The sequence below is a fragment of the Amphibalanus amphitrite genome, unplaced genomic scaffold (genome assembly GCF_019059575.1).
Source record: "Amphibalanus amphitrite isolate SeventyFive unplaced genomic scaffold, NRLGWU_Aamphi_draft 001375F_arrow, whole genome shotgun sequence".
Lineage (NCBI taxonomy): Eukaryota > Metazoa > Arthropoda > Thecostraca > Balanomorpha > Balanidae > Amphibalanus > Amphibalanus amphitrite.
Genome location: NW_024882868.1, coordinates 56,039 through 77,845, shown reverse-complemented (window position 1 = coordinate 77,845; position 21,807 = coordinate 56,039). Strand labels below are relative to the sequence as shown.

The 21,807-nt window shown below is 50.6% G+C and overlaps 1 protein-coding gene across 11 annotated transcripts in view; it reads right to left on the bottom strand.

The window, feature by feature from the left end:
• LOC122372578 (inositol hexakisphosphate and diphosphoinositol-pentakisphosphate kinase-like) overlaps positions 1-21,807 on the bottom strand; it is an 87,483-nt gene that overhangs the window by 46,555 nt on the left and 19,121 nt on the right. For 6 of the 11 annotated variants that reach the window (XM_043349947.1, XM_043349948.1, XM_043349953.1 and 3 more), the window contains 3 exons: positions 4,439-4,480; positions 3,882-4,007; positions 2,179-2,319 (listed from right to left, as the gene is read on the bottom strand). In XM_043349947.1, coding sequence (XP_043205882.1) covers positions 2,179-2,319; positions 3,882-4,007; positions 4,439-4,480 — 309 coding nt within the window. Of the gene's footprint in view, positions 1-2,178; positions 2,320-3,881; positions 4,008-4,438; positions 4,481-12,661; positions 13,075-21,807 lie in introns of those variants that run through there. The other 5 variants (XM_043349945.1, XM_043349946.1, XM_043349944.1 and 2 more) reach the window with 4 other exon arrangements.

Here is a 21,807-nt window from a genome sequence, read left to right as displayed (position 1 = left end):
TGCGATTTTGTTCAAACTTGGTATTCTTATAGGCTATTGGGTGAAACCTCTGAGGGTGAAAGGATTTTGTCATATGCCCTCGGGCTACAGAGATACAAGTCGCTAAACTTTTGCTTTTTGAGCAGAATTGGACGTGTATTGCAATCTTGAAAGATCTATAGCTTCAACATTTTTGAAGCTATTGATTTCAAACAAACTGAAACGTGTACATAAGGAGTTATGCTAGTTAAATTTGACAATTTATACATTTTTTGGTGATTTTGAATTTATTTTATTTTGAATTTATTTCTTAAAATGTTATTTGTGAAAAATGGGTACCCTTCGATTTCGCTCAAATTTAGATATTGTCTTCCACTACACGTAAGGCAAACGTGCTGAGAAAATTAGAGTGGGCCAACGATAACTTTGGATGATATAGCAACAAGTAGTGCAACGTAGCACGGGCGGTGGAAGGGGCCGATTTCGCTAACTCCACCTGTTTATCACCAATAACTCACGCCATAATTATCATATTAACGTCAAACTTTCAGTATCTGTCCAGAATTAAATTGCACATCCTCCCGTGCAAGCAATAGGCAAATCAGTCCACCACTTTTCTAGTAATAGTGGTGTAAAGTCAAACATTCCTGCCGGAGTGGCGCGGCGGCCGGCGCCGGCCGTTGCCGCCTGAATGGTAGACTGTGCCGGCGCGGGACGGTTCCATCTTTGCACCGCGCTTCTTACCGCTGATTATAATCGATTCGTGTCAAATTTTGTGTGAAGGCTTAAAAATGTACAGGCAATCTAATGTTCAAATAAATACGAAATCAACTAGTAAAAATTGAGTTATTAGGGTGCAAACACAATGTGACTGAAACGTTTCCCGCGTCGGCCGATCCCCGCCTCTGCCGGCGCCATCTTACTCTTAGCAGGCCACTAACTGCCAAAGTTATGGTAAGATTAACTAGAGATTCTCATAACACTACAAATGTCGTATAAAGGAAGAAATAGAAAAATCGGCCAGTAACTCTTAGAGCTATGGGCGTATTAACGCAAAAAAGTCACTATAGCAAATTTGATCACGTTTAACCTCATTTGATCTTGAAGATATTGATCTAGGACCATGAAATTGGAACACGATAAAGTTCCCCACCCCACCTACAATTCAAATTCCGTTTTTCTAATACCTTTTTTTGGCTAAACCGGGCCTTTCTCCCCTAGCGCTGGGAGTCAGGCGTATTTCCTTTTTGCAACCAAAGAAAGGCGCTGCCCGGAGAATACCCAATTTAATCATTAAAAACTGGCTTACGATGACCAGCTATCTTCGTGGCTTAGTAGTAAGTGTGCCGAGTGTACCCACCTCGAAAGCTAAAGGTCGCTGGCTCGCGGCCGGTCAGCCTAAGCCCTGAAGTGTTTTAACACGCATTCGTTTTTTAAGTAGCATCTGGCCAGCCGGCAGCTGTCGTGAGGGCTAATGTTCGTACCTATCTAGGTAGCATTTGGCCAGTCGGCAACTGCCGTGAGGGCTGTACATATTTACGCGTGTTAGATTAGGTCAGGTCACGTCAGGTCAGGTTAGGTTTGCTTTAGTTTGGGGTAGAAAGAAGCATCTCCGGGTAGCGCCTCTCCTTGGTTGCTAAAACGAAACACGCGAGTCCCAGATATTACGAAGTCCAAAAGACAGTTACGTAGACGTCGGCCCATTCTGGATTTTTTATATGATGCAGCTAATGTATAGGAGAATAAAATATGTAAAAATGAGCAAAATCGAAGGATACCCATTTTTCAGAAAATCAAAATTTATTTTTTGAATTTTAATTAAGTTCACTAATTAGTTAATTACGTCAATATTGTTATCCTCAAATGAAAGCGTGATCTATTCCCTCCATTTCACACTTTGTCTCGTGGTGATATGTCTAAAACTTCAATAGTTATGACGCTTTAAAAATGATAATGTACCTTGCCTAAGTCAATGTTTGATGACGTGTATCTCGGAGACGTGACGTCATATCTTGACAAAAAAATGTCTCCTTTCTTTTCATATATAGATGACTAGGTTCACAAAGTTTCGCAAAAATCGGAGGAGGTGAGGTTCAAAATGATCATTTTTTGTCCCACTTGACGTGGAATGCCCCTATACTAGGATCGGGTAACTGAGAGCTAACCCTCCAGCCTGCATCATTGCACAATGTGCCTTACCTGAAGCGTGTACTGCATCTGTAGGTTGTTGATGATGAACGGTTTCCGCAGCTGTGAGTACTGGATGGCCTTCTCCAACGGGAAGCCCTTGGAGTGAAACGAAATGAGACAGTCGCACAGCGGCCAGTTTTCCACCGGCTCCTGAAACACAATAAACATTGGCGTCACAGGGGGACGATACAGTCGCAAAGTGGCTACTTTTCCACAAGCTCCTGAAACACAACAGACACATGGGACGTCATAGGGAGACACCATTGGGCTGCTGAGTCCAAGCCGTCATAAACGGTGATGTCAAATGGGATAAGGCGTCACTGCAAGGGGTCACATGTGAAACAGAATTTGTATTTACAGTCATAGAAGTGACGTCACGGAGGTGATAGGGAAGGCGTCACACTCAGCAAGATTCACATATTCGCATGTGGCGACATCATGAAGGGTACGGTAGATTGCAGGGATTCAGGCGGTCGCACGTGACGACACCACCAAAGGGAGGTCCGGGAGCTCCCAGAATGTCGCGCACGACCGGGGCCGGAAATTGGAGCGTCACAGGGCGGAAGGAAACGGCCCGAACTCTCGGGGATCGCTCTGCAACCGCTCGGAACCCCCTGATGGGCACACAGATAGGCAGGAAGCTCCATGTCGTCACGGTGACGACAAAAGAGAGGATATTTCATAGTCGACCGTAACATGGCAAGGACTGTCGAAAAACGCAACGCAAACATACATGGTTTGCCGTTATACAGTGTGCACTAGGTAGCACGCTCAGCGGGGATTGACCGTGGAATAACACCGCGACAGAGAGGGAGAGCCAAGGCAAACACCGAACGACGTGTTATATAAGCGCTGCATGGTCAGCCGGACCTGAACAGGTGGGGGACGGATTACGAAACAGGGCGGCGCAAACTACCGATTCACACATAAAGGTAAGCCAGGACGGACACCGTAGCTCAGGGCATATTGTCGGCTTAGGATAGCACTACCGCATTGTAAGATGGTTCGTCAGCTAAAACGGCTCGTTCGTGGCGCGATACAAATCAGGCTACCTCGCAAAACAGACAGCAATGCGCGGCATCGGCTCAGTTCGGTTTAGTGACATTCGCAGGTGAGCAGGCGTAGTTACAGCTGCCAGGTGGCGTCAATCGCAGGCCCGCAGCGTCAGACAACAAACAGCAGACGTGCCTCAGTCACGGTCACTGTTCGTGAGTCACCGTGACTCACGGACGTTCAGTGGAAACCCCAAAACTTTCTACCTAAGGGAGCGGTAAGTACTTGTACTGACCAATACCCACACTCAGCACTCCAGCAAAGAGTGGTAGACACCTGCTGGGGTTCCCACACACTCGGCCACACACCGGTTTAGGGATGATGTTGATGTTTGGGGTTGAAGAGCGACCGGGTGGCAATGGTCAGCGACGCTAATTCACTGCAGCTGCTAGGGGAGCGGTAGCGGAAAACCGTGGGTAAGAGCGGCACCACCACCCTCCACCCTTAGTAAATAACAACCATGGACCGGCAAGGAAATCCGGCTTGGGAGTTCCATTCGTTCATTTACTTTGACTATGGACTCCTGCATATTGCCATAGACCTCAGTATACCGAAGCATACAGTCTTGAGTCTATGATATTGCATATCCGGAGTCAAATAATGCCAACTCTGAGTCAACACTGGTCTCCGAGACGTCCCAGGTACTCGTATGTACTCACCTTGAGTATGACATGTTCGGGGAAGATGAGACACTTGATGTACTCAAACTCCTCCAACCGGGTGAGGATCTCCTTCATCGGACGGGAGCCCGACTTCTTTTCCATGGCACAGATGCCGACAACCACCTGGGGAACGACAGGTCAGGTCAGATCAGGTTGGGTTAGAGGGCCAGGTAAGCTGTCTGACGTAGGGGACAGAAAGGAGACGCTCAAATTAGCCGACAGGAACAGGGGGACGTTCAAGGTCAGTTTTGTAGGACAGGGGACCGAGCGGGCGTTCAAACTCAATTATCCATTTCCTCTGATTTCAACTAAGCCATGGATTAGATATTTTCTACCTTCAGCTGTATCAGTCAGGAGACTGAGGGGAGGCCTGTGATAGAACAGGTATCGCTGTCACTAATGGAACAGAGTCGGTAATATCCAGTTTCTTGCCTTCTTTTCCAGTCACTCATTTTTGATCGTTTAAATAAACTAAGGTTCGTGATCTGATGCTCCGTAAACACCCTACCTAAAATTCCAGTTCCCTTTTGCCCAGAATCGCGCCTGCCACTAACCTGTTTTCCTTCATCGTCGTAGTCATCAGGAATGGCGTCTGCCTGTGGACACGGACGGTACGTACAGGTTAGAGAGTGATCAGCCGAGGTATATCGGTGGCCGCGACCCATCTGACAGGGACGAGCCCGAGCTGCATAGGTGAGAGCGGCAAAATAAAATCATCGGAAGCTGCTACAGGCATAAACAATCGCTGTGAAAAAAGTAAAAGACCGTAATTACATCTGAAAAGTAAGGAGTGCAAACAATCAAGTATCGCTAACAACACTTGAGTTAAATTTGTTTAGGTGGTGACACCCGGAAAATTACTTTATTTCAGTGGCGTAAAAACGTCACAGCTAGACAATAGCTTTAGCCGTTATCTGTCACAAGCGTGTAGAGGGAAACCATATGAAGAAAGCGTGCATTGTTAAGTGCTACAATGCGCAACAAGTCTTTAATATGTATTTGGCAAAACAAAACAAGCTGAATTATGACATCGCACGTAGTTGATGTTTAGCAGAGCTGGAGAAGGTAGATTCGTTAGAAGTCCTACCACAACCTGGTAATACAAGGGTGAAAGACGACGAAGACACCAACACCAGTCAGTAAGGCGGTGAGTTCTGACTGTTCGGTTGGTCTAGCTGTAGTCAGAAGTTAACTATCGACCAGCACCACAAACAGGGAGCAAGCAGTATCGATGACGGAAAGTAACAGAGTCGTCAGCGGCCGACGACGGGTAAACAGTTACGGCATGCACCACAGATACAGAGTTAGTGACAAACAGAGGGTGGCTGAGGGTGGACAGAACGCGCACACAAACACACAGGGAAAACACAGACATATCAGGCAGCGTGGTGATAGTGATACGACAGGACAACATGAAAAGCTTCGGGACACTTTGAAAGGTCAACACAGCATCCTAGGTTGAGCGAGAGGGAGGACGAAAAGACAGTGGAAATACACATAAGCTAGCGTGTAGTGTGACGTATGTTGTGCTGGACTGGTAGTTCACCAGGTTCTAGGACAGCCGACGGACAAACAGCGGAAATGGGCAGAGGCGGAAGCGAATGGGGAGGAGGCGGCAAATGAGAAGGCGGCGGCTAACGGAAGAAGGCAGCGGAAAATGGCGAGCGGGGGCGACAATGCCGACCGTCTGAGAGTGGAGCAAGGACGCGCACCGGCGACAGACCGGGCCACAGAGGACGCCCGGTCGTCATCTTACGTCATCACGCGTCATCGGATCACATCCGCATTCGGTGCGAGATCGCGGAGCATGGCATGCCCCCGCCCCAGTCCTGTGAAGGCCGTCTCACGGGGGGAGGGGGGTAGAGAGGCCGTCCGCGGTGTCACAAACCGTCACAGGGTCGTTACCGGCCGTCACGGGGCAGTCACGGGGTCATCACGGGGTCATCACGCGTCCGTCAGGCACCGCGCACGTGCCGCCCCCTCGCTGGTGTCAGCTGACCGCTGCAGAGTCCAATGAACACCACGTCGATCGTAAACGCGCTGAGGAGGGGAGGGGCGGGGCGGAATGCCACGCCCCAGGCGCAGCTGTCTAAAGCCTCCGGAGGCCGGCGGGTCGACAGCGACCGTGACCCGACCGACCAGAGGACATACGACGGACACGGAAGGACACCGGACACCTGCGCTATGAGGAAACCGACGCGCCTGTCGGGCCGTCCCACTCACGGTGAGCGGAAATGGTGAGCACGCGCCACCGTGTGACAGGTATTCGCGAAAAGTGAGCGCTACGGATTACTAAAGAGGCTACTTCGCTTTATCTCGTCGGAATTATCTAAAACATAGGTTATCGGTCACGGACATAGACATAGCGGACATAGCGGATAGAGCACGGACGTCGGGCACACCGGCGCCGGCAACATGGGACTGAGAAAGTTGGAACTGGGAGGCAAAAACAGGAGCTGGTACAGGCATGGCATGCTAGACGCGCTCGTCACCCCGAATACCACAGTTAGAACGTGCCCGCGCCGCATTCGAGCCTGGGGCACAGAGCACGGAGCACAGAGCACAGAGCAAGGAGTGCTGAGCGCGGGTCCAACGGGGTCGGATCGGGTGAAACCCGGGACACAAGCTCTGCCAGTGGCGTCACCAGGCACCCTGATACACGGATGTGGAGGCTTAGTGCCAATATTTGTGACAAGTGTCAAGTGAGCATGAGGTTGTCCTAACAAGCTCACTGCTCACTGTTTGTCCGGACAGCAGTGAGCGCAAACGACGTCCGGGATCCGGTAAAAGAACTTTTGAAACCCATTACTGCGCACTTGGTTATGTCCGGGATCCCATGCAAAAGTCACATCCGGATCTGGGGTAGCGGATATTTTTTCCGCCTCCACCTGTGCCAGGGCGTACCAAGTGTATAGCGGCACGGAGCTCCGCGCGCATGTTTCATGGTCGTGAGTCACGGTCAGCCAACGCTGATGACCATCAAACCCTCTGCACCAACCAGCACAGTGCACTAAATCACCGTCCCATCATTTCGATCAGCATCATCACCACCATAAACGACCGACCCAAACCATAGTGCAGTGCAAATGCAGCCGCACAAAGGTGGCCGCGGCCGTCCCTATAATCAGGTCGAGTCGGTCGCGCCACACCCGGCACTGCACCGGTAGGGTCCGGACAGCTGGCGTCACTAAGACATAACACACCGACAGCAGTGCCGGACGGTCACGGAACATCGCGTGGTCCGGTGGCGGGACGCGCACTGGGACCACCACTGATGCCGGATACACACGGGTGAATCACCTGCAGAAACCATTCGTCATAAAAAGAAGAGCGATAGGCGGTGCCAAAATGAGTAAGCAATACAAAAGGATGTGATGATGTTTGGGTTTTAGACATGTAGAGACCATCGGCGCAATATAAAAGGAGGGTCCTCATGATAATGTTATTATAAGTACCCATATCGCTGCCAGGCATTATCAATATGTATGCCTATAAAAAACAGCATTGGCGCGATCCTCCCTGGAAAACTGCCAACAATAATCCGGGTTATGACGCCGTGACCAGGGCACACCACAAGTGTCCAATAACGCGGCACTGGCCGCACTGCGCAAACAGCACATATCGGCGCAATATGCCGCGCCCCGGAACTACAGTCGGGTCGCTGCCGTCCCGGCTGACCGGGCAGGTCATTGGCAATACCCTCCACCGGCTCGGGTCACGACGGGGAGAGTAGAGAGAGCGTCTGCCGGCGGAAGACAGAGTGGAGGAGAGAGTTTCCGGTGCGACGTCGTCGTCGGTTAGAGCCGCGCGGGCGTCTCCTCAGCACTGCAGACTGCGTGGAGCGTGGAGTGCAGGTAGGCGGACAGTCTCCTCTCAGAGCCCGCCGGCCGGATGTAGCCAGCCATCTACCACCCGACCCCCGCCGAGGAGGGAACGAGCGGGACAGGTCACTAGGGGGTTCGATACTGCACGGCACCGCAGAGTGCAGGTAGGCGGCCAGTCTCCTCTCGAGTCTGCCGGCCGTTACCAGTCGCCCACCAGTCGTGAGTCGACTCCAGCCGGGGATAGAGCCAGGGAGGGGGACAGAGGTCACTGAGGACTCGACACGGCACGCCACCGGCGACAGGAGCCGTGACAGCAGCGGCACGCCATCAGAGGATCAGCGCCAGGTCAGGGCCGCGCTGACCGGCTGTCAGCACGAACTGAAACGCCGACGGACCGACGGACTGTCAACATGAGCTGAAACGACGACAGACGGACCAACTGACCGACCGGATCGACCGTCAACACTAGCCGAAACGCCGACGGACCGACGGACTGTCAACACGAGCTGAAACGCCGCGCCGACGGACCGAACCGCCGACCGACTGTAGGAGTCTGACTGACTGTCAACACCCGCTGAGACGACGACGGACCGACGCGTCGGTCACTGACAAAACTCGCATTGATAGATTGACGGAACGATATTGGTCTTTGACAAGATAGGCACGGGCCCCAATCAATCATCAATCGCTTGCGAGAAAATGTGTCGCAAATTTCTAACCAGGCACTGTTGAGTATCGACAGGCCCTTCAGCCTACAGCGGGTCAAGCTAGACAGACCAGTAACCAACAGACCACAGCAGACCATTACCAATCATTGCTAGACCCTCAGACCTCTGTGTATGCGGTAGGTGTTCAGATATCTATGCTAGACCACCCCACGAAGTCACAGCGACCGGTCTACCACCATCCCTTCAGCCCGCATCCCCCGCCAGTTGGCCGCCAGCCGCCATTGACATTCAACGGGTCGTGCCTCAGAGAGTATCGAGTGAGGAATTTAGCACCACCGGGTCACATACCGTGACACAACCCGGAGGCAGCGGCAGCACGTTCCCATTTGGCACGTCCGCGGCCGACTCCGGCGGAATGGCGAACCGGTCACGGGCGGCGGTTGCCACGGTCACCACATTGACGACATCCCAGGAGGGAGCCGCCGGTCCTCAAAGGAGCCATTCAGCTTCCGGCTGGCAGCTGACCGACGCGACGATACAGAGGCAGAACAGCAGCACGGGAGGCGGCTATACAGAGCCAAAATGGTGCGGTGGACTGAGGGAATGGTATGGTGGCGGAATGGTCTGACAGCACATCGCAGCAGCGGCTCAGAATGTCGCGGCGACTATGTAGGGATTTGGTAACATTTCGGTCGACATTAGCATTCTCAAGCCACGCGTCTGATGCAGCGCTAATTAGTCGCGCTAATTGGTCTCTGACTTGACCTTTAAAGGTCATCCCTGGACCCGTGATATCTACCATGGGCACCGTCGGGCGTCGGCTTCCTCTCATGGTGGGTGCGAAGCTCTACATTGATTAGGTGCTAAACGTCCTCGGGCTCCTACCCCTAACGCCCCACCCCATCCCACAACCTCCTTTTGCCGACGAGGATGACAGGCATTGTTGGCGCTGGCAATAATTAAGAGGATCACTAAAACCAGCCAGTACACACGCCAAAATTGGATGTTGTATCGTATCAGTTCGCTAGACAAGGAAAATACAACGCCGTCCGGTCTTATCCCATGCTTTAGGCATATTTATAAAAAAAAAACTTAGATGGACGAATGAACGAGTAGGCAAATAAATGAGCCAATGAATGAGTGAATACCATGACAAAATGAACTGGTCACCGCATCGTCACGGCTTGGAAAGGGTTACAAAACCGTGCAGTGGCTGTCAAAACAAGCAAACTGACGGCCACCACACTGCCCTTGCAGATCACCACGGACCCCCGAGCAGATCAACCATTAGCGTCGCCACGGGGGGGGCAAGCGGGGCAGCTTGCCCCCCAACCTCGGACCGGGCACTCCCTGAGATCGATACAGATCCGATGAGATTTTGGAGTCGGGAAAAAATGGGGGCACCTTTCTGAGAATGCCTGTGAGGTCAGACTCGGTTGAAGGGTGCAGTTCAGGCCAGAGTCGGAGTCGCAGTCGCCAAAATCTTCACGACGCCGATTCCAGACTCGGGAAAGTCAATACTGTGATTCATTCCATGTTCCTAGTTGGTTCTTTATTACATTTTATAGCCGATTTTCATAAGTTTTGAAGTGCTGACACAAAATTTACGTTCAAAGTGTGACACTAAATCTTCGGGCCTTCTAAACTCTCGTCAAATGTCTCCGACAGACTCAAGTACCGTTCAAGTGCCACAGGGCTCATGAGCTTGCTTCTTTTCACACAGGCTCCGAAGGAGCTCCACTGAGCTCTAAGAAGCCTTCAGAGGGCCCAAACCGGCCTCTGAGAGTCCCACTGGTGTCCATATTCTCTGAGGGCCCATATGTACAGGGATCTTTGAGGACCTTACACATGCGTAGATCTCTGAAGGGCCACACGGATCTTTGAGAATACTTTCGAAAATTTGAGAACCTTAGGCCTCTGATAGCTCAGCCGAGCTTTTCAGGCGACAAATTTTGCACAACTCACGTGTGCCTCTGAGGGTCCCAGCCCATGTTTCAATTCTTATGTCTCTATGTAGGGTCCTTAGGGATTCGACACAGACCTCTGGGGTTCACACTGCTATCTGAGGGCTCCCGGCTCACCCTGGGCCTGGTCTCTTAGCGCCCGCCGCCCACACTGGCTTCTGAGGGCCCCACCTTGGGCTCGGAAAGCCCTAAAGCACCACAAACACGTAACTATTTGGGGTGACCAACGCCGATCTTCAGGATCCTAAGCAGGCTTCTGAGAGCCCACACTGACCCTGAGTGGCCTAAAATGGCCTGGAAGTCCCAGGCCTGCCGCTAAGGGATCCCTTGCCGCTATGCCGTGCGAAATTTTGGCTCCGTTATCTTTTCTTCGCATTTGCAGCGCTTCCCTACACATGAAAAACGAGAAACTTTTTGTTCACACGGGAAATGTGAGTTCTTTATTCCACGTCTGCGATTGCGCGCCCACTTGGCGCACCGCCAACCAGAACACAACCACGCCCAGCGCGGGCCGGCGGCCGACTCCCGGAAACCCCGAGTCCGCGCGCCGGCGCCGCCAGAGGCGTCGTAGAACCTCTGCGACTGCATGCATGCGTGAATGAAGGTTTCAGCAAGGTGATTCAATTACTGAGCGTTTTTAACCTTTTTTTCTGGGTGATGATCATGAGCGACAAGCGTCTGAACGGGGGCTCTCTAGAGTGCGTCGGCAATCGCAGCCATTGTGATTCTACCGGTCGTGTTTTTGTCAAAAAATTTCAAAATTTTGAATTTTCTGTAAAAAATGACATGTCATAGCTAGAAGGAAAACCTTGTCACCATCGTATTCCTCGCACTATTACGTGTCGAATGACATGTAGAATGAATGAGTAACGACTGGAGAAAGGCAAGATTTAACACAAAAGTTGATTTGCCCCCCCCCCCCAACCGAAAATCTCTGGCGACGCCTATGAGATCAACAGTTGTCCAAACAGATGGGGCGACCAGTGACCTGAAACCATCAACTGTTTAACGCGACCTCGGCTCAATTCCCATCCCCCATTGTGACAATTAAATTTTCTGGTCTGCGAGGACTCAACTCGTTGAAAATGGCGCAGTGTTTAGGCACTGCGCAGCAGTTTGTGAATTGCGCATTTTAAAACAGACTAGTTAGCAGGTACAGACTACAGAGGCAGGTGGTTCTTCGAGCAAAAACTTGAACGATTTTGAACTTGAACTTGAAGACAAACTTGAAGACGATTTTGTACAGACACTTATTCAATTTTAAGCATGATGAAACGTCTCCTTCGTTTGATCAAGTACAGGTTTCCGAAATGATGTTCCTTCTCACTTATATCTATCCTCATACATAAGGGTTGAAATTCTATGTTCATTACCGGCTGAGTAGAAATAGTTGCCGATAAAAAAACAGCTAATTAATTTCCCAATGAATTCGCTGTGCGCACTGCGCAACATTGGTTAAGCTTATGAAAAAGGTAATTAATGAGTCTTAACGCAGCCAGAAACATCCGAAAGAGGGCGATTGACTTCGATTTTTTATGCCATTGACATTCTTGGTTGTTTTTCTCGATGCTGTTTAATGTTCATGTCAGATTTTGCCAAACTTAAAAAACATCAATCATCCTCAAACTAATTACAAGCTATCATCTCCACCAGCTTAACACACAGACATGACACTACAAAATGTGTGATGAATCGTTAATTATCTGAGAAGCGAATGAGATTTTCCCGACAAAAAAACAACAAGTTGTATTCGATGATAACGGGATAAAACTACAAACAAAAGACAATAGGACAATAGGCTGAGCAGGTTTGCAGCTACCAAAAAGGCAGTACACGGCAGTCGGCACTTAACGCAAGGAAAAATAAAAAGTCACCCGACATCAATAAACACAAAGACCAGCGATTTGTTGAAGCTACTCGTAGAACTAAAATCCTAAGACCGATCCGGCGAGTGGCGAAGGTTATTATTTTCAGGTTTTGTCGATAATGGAATTGTCAGTCAGGTAACATCATTAGGGAAATGACATTTTCCTGACAACATAATGGTGGGCCAATTCCCTAACTGTTTGCTGCCAGGCCACCCGCGTGTCTGCCGATGACCGGACCGCCGCGACGTCAAACCATGGCCATTGCCATGAACGACGGTGCCCGGTGTGGGACGTCGTGACCAGCACGACCAGCCGGTCAGGGTCTGGTAGGTGATCTGGGCATTACGCACGCACGGGCTCTGCATCAACTCCTGAGACGCTACACGCCACAGGAACTGGCAGAGAGCGTCCCGGCGCCAGGAAGCCGTGAAGAAAGGAACCATGTCAGCTCACCCTGCGGTAAATTGTGGTCCAGTCGTGCCAGTGGTCACCGTCGCCGTGCTGAAATTCCAGCGCGTGGTGGTCTTTGCAGAGTGCGCAGAACAGTCGCACCATGTCCATGTAGCCGGCCAGCAGCGGGTGGCCGCTGCCCTCCTGCCAGGCGGCCGCCGCCGGGCCGTCACCGCGGGAGCGCATGGCCGCGCGGCGGACACCCGTCACCTCGTCTCCGGCACCCGTCGCGCCCGTTCCGACACCACCCCCGAGAGCCGTCGACGCTCCTCAACCACGTCTGCTGAAGGCGCACCACCCACCGGCGCCGCTGCGACCCCGCGCGTATCGACCGACGACACAGCCACACGGAGCTCGGTGCGACAGAGGCGCTCGCACGTCCGCCCGCGGCCGCAGCGCATCGACCAATGCCGACCAGTTCCGGCGGGCGGGAGTCGTCGGCGCCGGCGGCGGCGCAGGAGTCCAGGTGGCGCCACCGGAGTCCGACGACGACACGACGGTCGCCGTTCGGCGGTCAGCGCCCGGTGGACAGGAGGATGTGGCGAGCGGTGTCCAATGTGGCGGTCTACTCGGAAACTCTGTGCCAAAGATAGAGTTTGGCCGGTACTGAATGGCTGGCGACAACGTAAGGTTGCCGCAAAACGGAAGACCTGGCCAATGGCCAATCAGTATTTTTCCTTGACCTGACCACAGCCTTAGCTCGTCGTCATTGTTTTGTCAATGGCAGCATGTTTTGCCAGTCAACAAAAGTTAACAAGACAGTCCTTATCAAACGAATCGATAGATGGTTCATCAAAACATTTCAGGAAATTACTTCGCATATCGAAAGTTCTCGTTCCAAGCTGGCTTATGAACGACGGCCGATGCCTGACGACATCCTTTCAGCCGTAAAGCCAGTGGAAAGTCGTGGCTTTCCAGTTTCCACCTGCTAACACACTGTTCCGTCGGTGTATCGTACACCACGCCTTATAAACACCAGGCACTGTGGTGTCTGTCACACACATCTTTGGTCATCAAGCATGCATTTCATTTAGAGCTTCAACTTTCATCCCACAAAGCTCTTCGCAGCTTCATTCCATTTCTTACAAATACCTAATGCGGAACAAGGAAAATGGAAATCCTTTCCAAGAAATGTTCACACCAAGAGCAGATAGAGTAGGTAAAGTTGAAAACAGCATACGGAGGTGACATGTTAATCAGACGACACTCAGTCGCTCATGATTTATTAGCTTAGGAATGATAAATTATACGAATGTTTTGAAATAATGTATGTGCTTCATATCATATGAAAATGAAATAATAAATGTATGTGTGTGTCCGCGTGTCGAACTTACGCATCAACTGCGACTGACCACCCAAGGCAGAGACGTGTCAGCTCTGGGGGCTCGTCCTCCCAAGGACAAACGAATGACGACCAAAGGTCACACAGAGGCCAGAGTCCAGAGCCGCGCCCCCCGCGAGCCCCTGTCGAGCCCTCACGCTGTGTATACGGTACAGCTGGACCCACAGCCAGGGCCGACGCTACCCTCCATCACCCAGGCACAGAGTGAGGCCGTCCTTTGTCTGGTCCGTTCTCTGAAGTCTGAACCTAGCTTCTCTGTCCAGCGCGTCGGAGAGGATCCCCTCTTGTCCTCTCCCTAACCACGCAGCTGAGGTCCCCTTCAGCGAAGTGGCAAAGCATATAACAGAGATTTTTCTCCGCTTTGCACTTGCGCGCGTACTCACTTATATAATCCACGCACAGACAGGCATCGATGCATTGCGGCACAGCATAACTGCAGGCGCTAATCCCTGCTGCCATCTGACGGGGGAGAGGTAAGCTCGCGCAGGCCTGAACGTTATTCCGCAGCGGAAAACGAAATATTGCACTGCTACATTATTCATAATAACCTAGAGACTTCCTGTCTTTGTTTGAGTGTTTTGATATAACAGAGAGCGGCTAGAGCTCGGGCATTCACTATACATGTTTTGATAGTGAAAATATATCTGCCCACATCTTTATTTTTATTCATTATTCTTCATCTCCACTGATGGACATCAGTTGAGATGAAACATAAGGCCTACGAGAGGGAAACATCACAAATCTATTTTCAGCCATAGCAGGTCTGTCCAGAGGCCTCTTGCACCAAAATCCTCTTGGCTCTTGCACCAATCCTTGGATTCTGTTGCACCGTACACCTACTCCAAGACTATTTAGACAATTTACTTGTAATTCCACCAAGCACCTGTAGGCTTACATTATGGGAAAGTACAAAATACCATTAAGTTGTTGTACTTCCACCATGAGGTTAGCTAGCTCTGAAATAGGTTTTCGATTTTACCTAGCTCAGTAGTTTGGTGCGAGAGGCCTCAGCTTGTGTTTCGGCTAACAAAGTGATACAAGATCACTGCTTATAATACAGTATCAAATAATATAATATCAAATAATGAATATTTCGAAATATTGGCATACCTCCGCTATAATAGCCGCTACAACCACTGTGTTGGCATACGCTAACCAGCGTCTGGTGTCTATATACGCTGAGCTCATTTGCCGCGACCGGACCGGTCTGATCCAGCTGAATTCGGCCACCCACCAGCCGCTGCTCCCCAGATACAGTCTCCAGCTGCATCTGCCCCCCCACCCACCCCACCCCCCACCCCACCGGTTACCCGACAAGGCCAGATGACGAGCGAGCGCCGCACGACAACATCATACCGCCCCAGCAGCGGCCGGGCCAGGCCGCAGATGCAGAACACCCTGATGTAACCGGGCCAGTGTGACGAAAAATGTCACACAAAACTCGCAGAAAACAGAGACCGATGCTGAGCAGATGAGCGTGTGTTGTTGGTATTTCATCAGCGGAAAATTCACAAAGTCAATCTGGACAGGATGAAAACAGAAGAGATGAGACCCATTCGTCTGGGAAATGATTTATGAAGGTAACAATGAAGTCATCTAGCTCGGAGACGCCTTAGTGGTAGCTGCGGTGCGTGTTGTTAATGCAGCAGCAGAGGCCATTACTGAAAAAAAAAAACTGAGCGAGCTGATATAATTGGTGAAAAAGAACAAATTATGTACCAGCAAACAAAAGTGCAGTAAATGTAATAAAATTAAGCGTACCGCAAAGGTGATAACCGGAGTCAATCCTACGCTTGAAAAATGGAATGTTTCAACGCCAAAAAATATAAATTTATCAACCAAAAATTAATGATTAAAATGAATATATCGGAAACAGTGCATTACAGGGGCGTAGGCAGGGGGGGGGCCACTGGGCCATGCCCCCCCCCCTTGGGCAGGGAGGGCGCCGAAGGCGCCCTCCAATCGCAAATGCAATTGTGATATAATCGAATCGAAAAACAATCGCGACTGGAGGGCGCCCTCCAATCGCGAATGTGTTTACAGGGAAAATACGGATGGAGGGCGCCCTCGGAGGACGCCCATTCCAAATACGCCCTCCAAATACGGTTGGAGGGCTCCCTCGGGCGCCCTCCAACCACATTTGTAGGCTGTAGCTCTCTAAGCGTAACGGTGGTCGCCTATGTAAGCCGCTGTCCTGTAAATAAGCGCCCTCTCACCCGAAGGCGCCCTCCTGTAGGTCGCCACCCTGCTACACATTGCCGCTCTTCTGCTGATCGGCGTCCTCATAATTATTGGCGCTCTCCTACCTATTGAGCCCTCATGTGAAATTTTGAAGGCCGCCTTTCTCCCTTTTGGCACCCTCTTGTTCAGTGCCGCCCTCCTACCTATTGGTTCCCTAGTCCTTCCTGTTGAATGTTAATCGGGGCCCTTCTCCTATTGGCGCCCTCGTGTAGATCGCCGCCCTCCTAACCACTGGCACCCTCCTGTTGATCACCGCCCTCCTATCCACTGGCACCTTCCTGTTGACCAGCGCCCTCCGCACAGACGCCCTCCTGTTCGTGTCATCCTCTTGAGCAAAGGCGCCCTCCTCACCATTGCCACCCCCATTTTAATCGTCACCCTTCCGCTCATTGGCGACTTCCAGTTGATGACCACCCTCCCACCTATTGGCGACCTCTTGTTGATCGCCACCCTCCTATTGGTGCTCTCCTGTTCCTCGCCACCCTCTTACCTGGTGGCGCCGTCCTGTTGATTGTTGATCGGCGCCCTCCTACCTATTGGTGCCCTCCTGTTGATCGCTGCCCTTCTATCCATTGGCGCCCTCCTGCTGCTCGCCAACTTCCTACCTATCGGTGCCCTACTGTCGAAACTCGGGATGTTGATCGGGGCTCTTCTACCTATTAGTGCCCTCCTGTGGATCGCAGCCCTTCTACCTATTGGCAACATCCGTTGATCGCTGCCCTCCTATCATTTATTTACTCCTTTGGCATGTTTTTCAACTTAGTCGTTCTATTGCACATAGTTGATGTCTTGCCTGTGAAAACTGCCACAAATGAACGTGCATTCAGCACAATGAATGAAGTATCTATACCTACCAAAACTATCTACGCTCTACGATGCATAAAACACGTCTTTGGTCTTAACGGATTGATCCTACTTTACGTGCATCATGGCATCTATATGGATTACGATTAAGTATTGTCAACAGGTTCGGGCGCAACAGCAGGCATCTGAAGTTTCGGTGATTGAAACTGGTTATGTGGGTACACTGTATGCATCTGTGAGAAGGCTATGAAGGCTGGTCTGAGGTAATTTGGATGATGTTTACGCATCTCGCGCTCCGGTATCAATCCGATACGGTGATCTGGTGCGTAGATATGCCACCGCCAATAAACTTTTATACATCGACACCCATGAGCCAAGCTTTCTGTACAGTTTGTGTGGCAGCGGCCCGACCAAACCTTATGTATTTTTTACACCTTCAAATTTGGTAAAAGAGCGAGAGGAGCTTTGAACAGTGATCGTATAAAAGGCGTGCCTAAAAAGCGGAGGAAAAGGTTGTTTTCAAAAATTTCGCGCGCCTTCGGCGCAGCATTTCAAGAACACTTGACCTTTTGTGACCTGGAGTATAAAGAATACCTACACACGATGCAAAATCAATGCAGCACGACCTATACGAGGTTACGCAAAAAAAAAAACTGTTGGCATGGTAAAAAACGCCTCCCAACCCCCCAACCCCCACTGAGCGATTTTTTATCTCGCGACCGTATGGCGCCCTCCTTGGGTGAGGTGGCGCCCTCCAAACCCTTGGCCCCCCCCCTTCGCGATTTTCTAAATACGCCGCTGGTGCATTAGTATTAAACAACACCTATATTCATGTAAATATGCACACTGCAAAACTTTGGAAAAGATATGCGCTTCATCGGAGCCTTCGTCAAAAGTGAGGTCGAAAATGTCAAGAACTACTGTTTTCTTTTCCAGTAACCTTCCCCTTAACCCTATTAGTGGCAGGCTCCTGGCTACCCCATATTTGTGGCAGGGGGGGGGCTGTTTACGACCCCCCCTTGATATCTCGAGATCTAACCGGCCGATTTTCAAAATTCAAACGGCATTCGATTTGGCTCAACGAGATCTACATTTCTAAAAAAAAAAATGTCAATAGGGGGGTAGAGGGGGGTAAAAACGGGCAAATTGCAGAAACATTTTAGACTGTTTATCACGGCCAGGTTTCTGAACCAATCTTAACGCAACTTTTGCCGATCGATAGAAAATGAACCAGGAATTCACATGGATCCTAAAAATATGCATTTTCAAAAATCATAGGCGGATACAGATCATTGAGATTGGGGGTACACAAAAAGTATAGTAAATAAGGTTTTTGTTGGTACTGTTTCTAAAAAGGGTGGCAATGGTCTTGTTATGTTACAATTTTCTTATGAGAGAACGACTAAAATTGTATTGGTCATGCATAGGCGGTGTCAGGGCACCTATCAGTGATGCCAATTTCAGAAAACGTATGTCCAATGTCCGTCCAATGTCCAATACTTACGTCGACTGTCCGTCCAAAAATGTCCAAGTCAGCCATTTGTCCAAAGATGTCCGACATCTACGCAATAGTTTACACTCAACACCGTTATTTAATTTGCTTTTAATGTATCGTTACCAGCTCAAAAGTGGTAGTCATATCGAAAGCTGAGCTTTCTAATAGCCAATCAATGTTAAACACGATTACTTTATAAAAATGTTGAGGTGTAGCAAGCGATTGTCCAAAGTTGTCCAAAGCCTGCTGTCATTGTCCAACCGAATTCCGAATTGGACATTGGACAAAATCGGAATTCCGAAGATTCAAGTTCCGATTGACACCACTAGCACCTATGTTGGGAGGTAAAAAATAACCCACCTTTTTGGACGCCTGGATCCGCCTATTATAGCAAAAACGTGTCAAAAGAGGATGCACAATAACTTTGTATATGTTATCACATGATACCTTTCATTCACTGTTCGTAAAACTGGTGCAGCATCGTGATCTTCGCCCAAATGACTCGCTTCACGAATAGGACCCCCAATTCCCAGTGCTCTGGAGCCGCCCCTGGTAAAGTTATGAACTTGAAATTTTCAGGGAATGTGCCCAATTTAGTTTTAGGAAAAGTCAGAAAATTTCAGCATCGTAGCTTCAGCGGTTTCGGAGATATTCCCGAAAAACCTGAGGGAAGGATAAAAACAACCCCCCCCCCCCGCCACTAATAGGGTTACAGCGGGAGGGGCATAGGCGGCGGAACGGGGGGGGGCACCGGGGCACCGTGCCCCCCTTGAATTCTGTAAGGGGGCACCAATAGCAAAGTACCCCCCCCCCCTAAATTTGCTGCATTAGTACCAGGGGCGGATCCGGGAAAACTTCAAGGGGAGGGTCATGAATCGAAGTGGTGCCCCTACCTATACCCAAAATTAAAAACTCAACGGATTTCAGCCACTTAATCTTGGTGGTGCCCTATTTTCAGGTTTTTTTTAATTTTCTTTATTTTTGGTTAGTCATGTGAATGTGATGACTGGTGCCCCTGTTGGGCCGCTGGTGCCCCTGGAAAGACTGTGGTACCTTGGTGGTACCTACCTACCCCTCTCCCCTGACAAGCCTAAGGTGCCCCTAAAATGACTAAGGCGCCCATGGACCCTGACAGGCCCGTGGTGCCCCTGACAGGCCTGTGGTGTGTTTGCTAGGCCTGTGGTGTCCCTGGGCCTTGGCAGGTCTGTGGTACCCCTGGCGAGCCTGTGGTGCCCCTGCTAGGCCACAGGTGCCCTTGACAGGTTTGTGGTGCCCCTGACAATCTTAAAGTGCAAACGACAGGCTTGTGGTGCTCCTGACAGGCCCATGGTGCCCTTGCGAGGTCAGTGGTGCCCCTGGCAGGCCTCTGGTGCCCCTGGCTGGTCTGTGGTGCCCCTGGCAGATCTGTGGTGCTTTTGCTAGGCCGATGGTGCTCCTGACAGGCCTGTGGTGCCCCTGACAAGCCTGTGGTGCCAATGACAGGCCCGTGGTGCCCCTGCTAGACCTGTGGTGCCTTGTCGGCTGTCAGGCCTGTGGTGCTCCTGGCAGGCCTGTGGTGACGCCAGGCCCCAAGTCATGACCCATGTGACCTCCACCCCCCCCCCCCCTTGGATTCGCCACTGATGCGATCGCTTCTTGGGAATTTGACTTACATGTAGGATAAATGGAATTTATCAAACGACAATAAGGGAGAGACGAACACACAGGTACAGCCCACCGCTAAAGTAATGTAGGGTTTTACCAATCTCAACGGTTGGCTTTGACTGGCAATTGTTTAATGCGGAGTGATCGAAAAGAAGATGTCATTAGCTTAAGTTGCAGCTGCAAGGGTGACGATACATATAAGCTACATTCAAAGTTTCATTGTAGTCTGGCTAATCGTTCCTAAGCTTCAGAAGCAGAACATGCCCATGACTGAAACCCCACATTACTTCTGCTGTGGACTGTACTTGAGGATCAGCTTGAAGTCAACCACACATATGGGGGTGAATTACCATTTTTGTTTAGTAAAAAAAAATCATCGTGTCAGAGCTGCGACGAAAAATTAGTGGTCTAAATCCGATGAGAAAACAGGATTTGGGGTACCCTAGGTTTGGCTCCTTGAGCTGGTGCCCCCCCCCCCCCCCTTGTCCCAAATCGTTCCGCCGCCTATGGGGAGGGGGTCAGGTCGGACTTTCCTGCTACAAAAAAAAAACAAGTCTCTACCTTCCTACAATAAGCTACGTCGAGTTGAATCCTATGTGGATGTGAACTAGGTCAAATAAGCAGAGATGTCTGCATATCAACATAAGCAATGGACGACCTTGTGACAGATGCAATAAATAACGGCTGACATCAAGGCCGTGCCACGAAAGCTCATACCTCCCGTTCCGGCGACGCAGTACCCTTTACGCCCTCCCTGAGCGCTGCGCAATGAGCACTGCCCAAACGTGCCTACGAAACGTGGACAATGTTCTAGTACCTATTGCGCCGCATACCGTTCACAGCATGTTGCTTAGACATCAGCTGTTATGCAACGTGGAGCTTCTGGTCGCTGCAGGGCCCATCTGTTGACCGGCAGTGCCAGCTGAAGGTCGCTCCCAGGCGCCGGGGAGCAGATGTTTATTGACAGAGACGGGCTGTGCCGACCGGTCGTTGCACCCCGAGTGACTGACACTTTACCGCGCCCAGATTGAGCGGTCGGAAGTGTCACACCGATCCGACCACCGCGACGCACCCGGAGTGGACACCGACCCAGGAGGTCGGTCAACGAACGCAGAAAACCACGCAGTAAGGAGTAGGGGCGGAAGCGCTAGCCGGCATACTAACTACATAGGTACACGGTGAGAGCCATGTCCAAAGCCGATGACAGGCTCAGACCTTCGGCCCGCAATGATTCCGAGATACAGACCATCGGCTGACAGTGGCATCAATGTCAACCTGTGAGCTGGAATTGTTCGCCAAGCGAACTTAGACGGGTGAAATGGATTAGAATGTTCACTGCCGGAGTACTGAATACGAATTCGCACCTTTAAACTTGCGAAGAATTAAACTCAACAGAAACAAACAAAGAAACAAAAAGTTAAGGTAGTTTGTGACTAAAATACAATGGATCTATGAGACCCTCATCGAACTTAGTGAAAAACTACACTGTCTGGCATGAGCATCCTCTATTCTGCGTTTTGTTCTGTTCCAGTTCCACTACGAATCGTCGAGTCTCGTGGCACGTGCGTCCCCCTCCTCCCCTACTTAGGCCCCTTCAGACAGCTGACCAGTCTCGTGACAAGT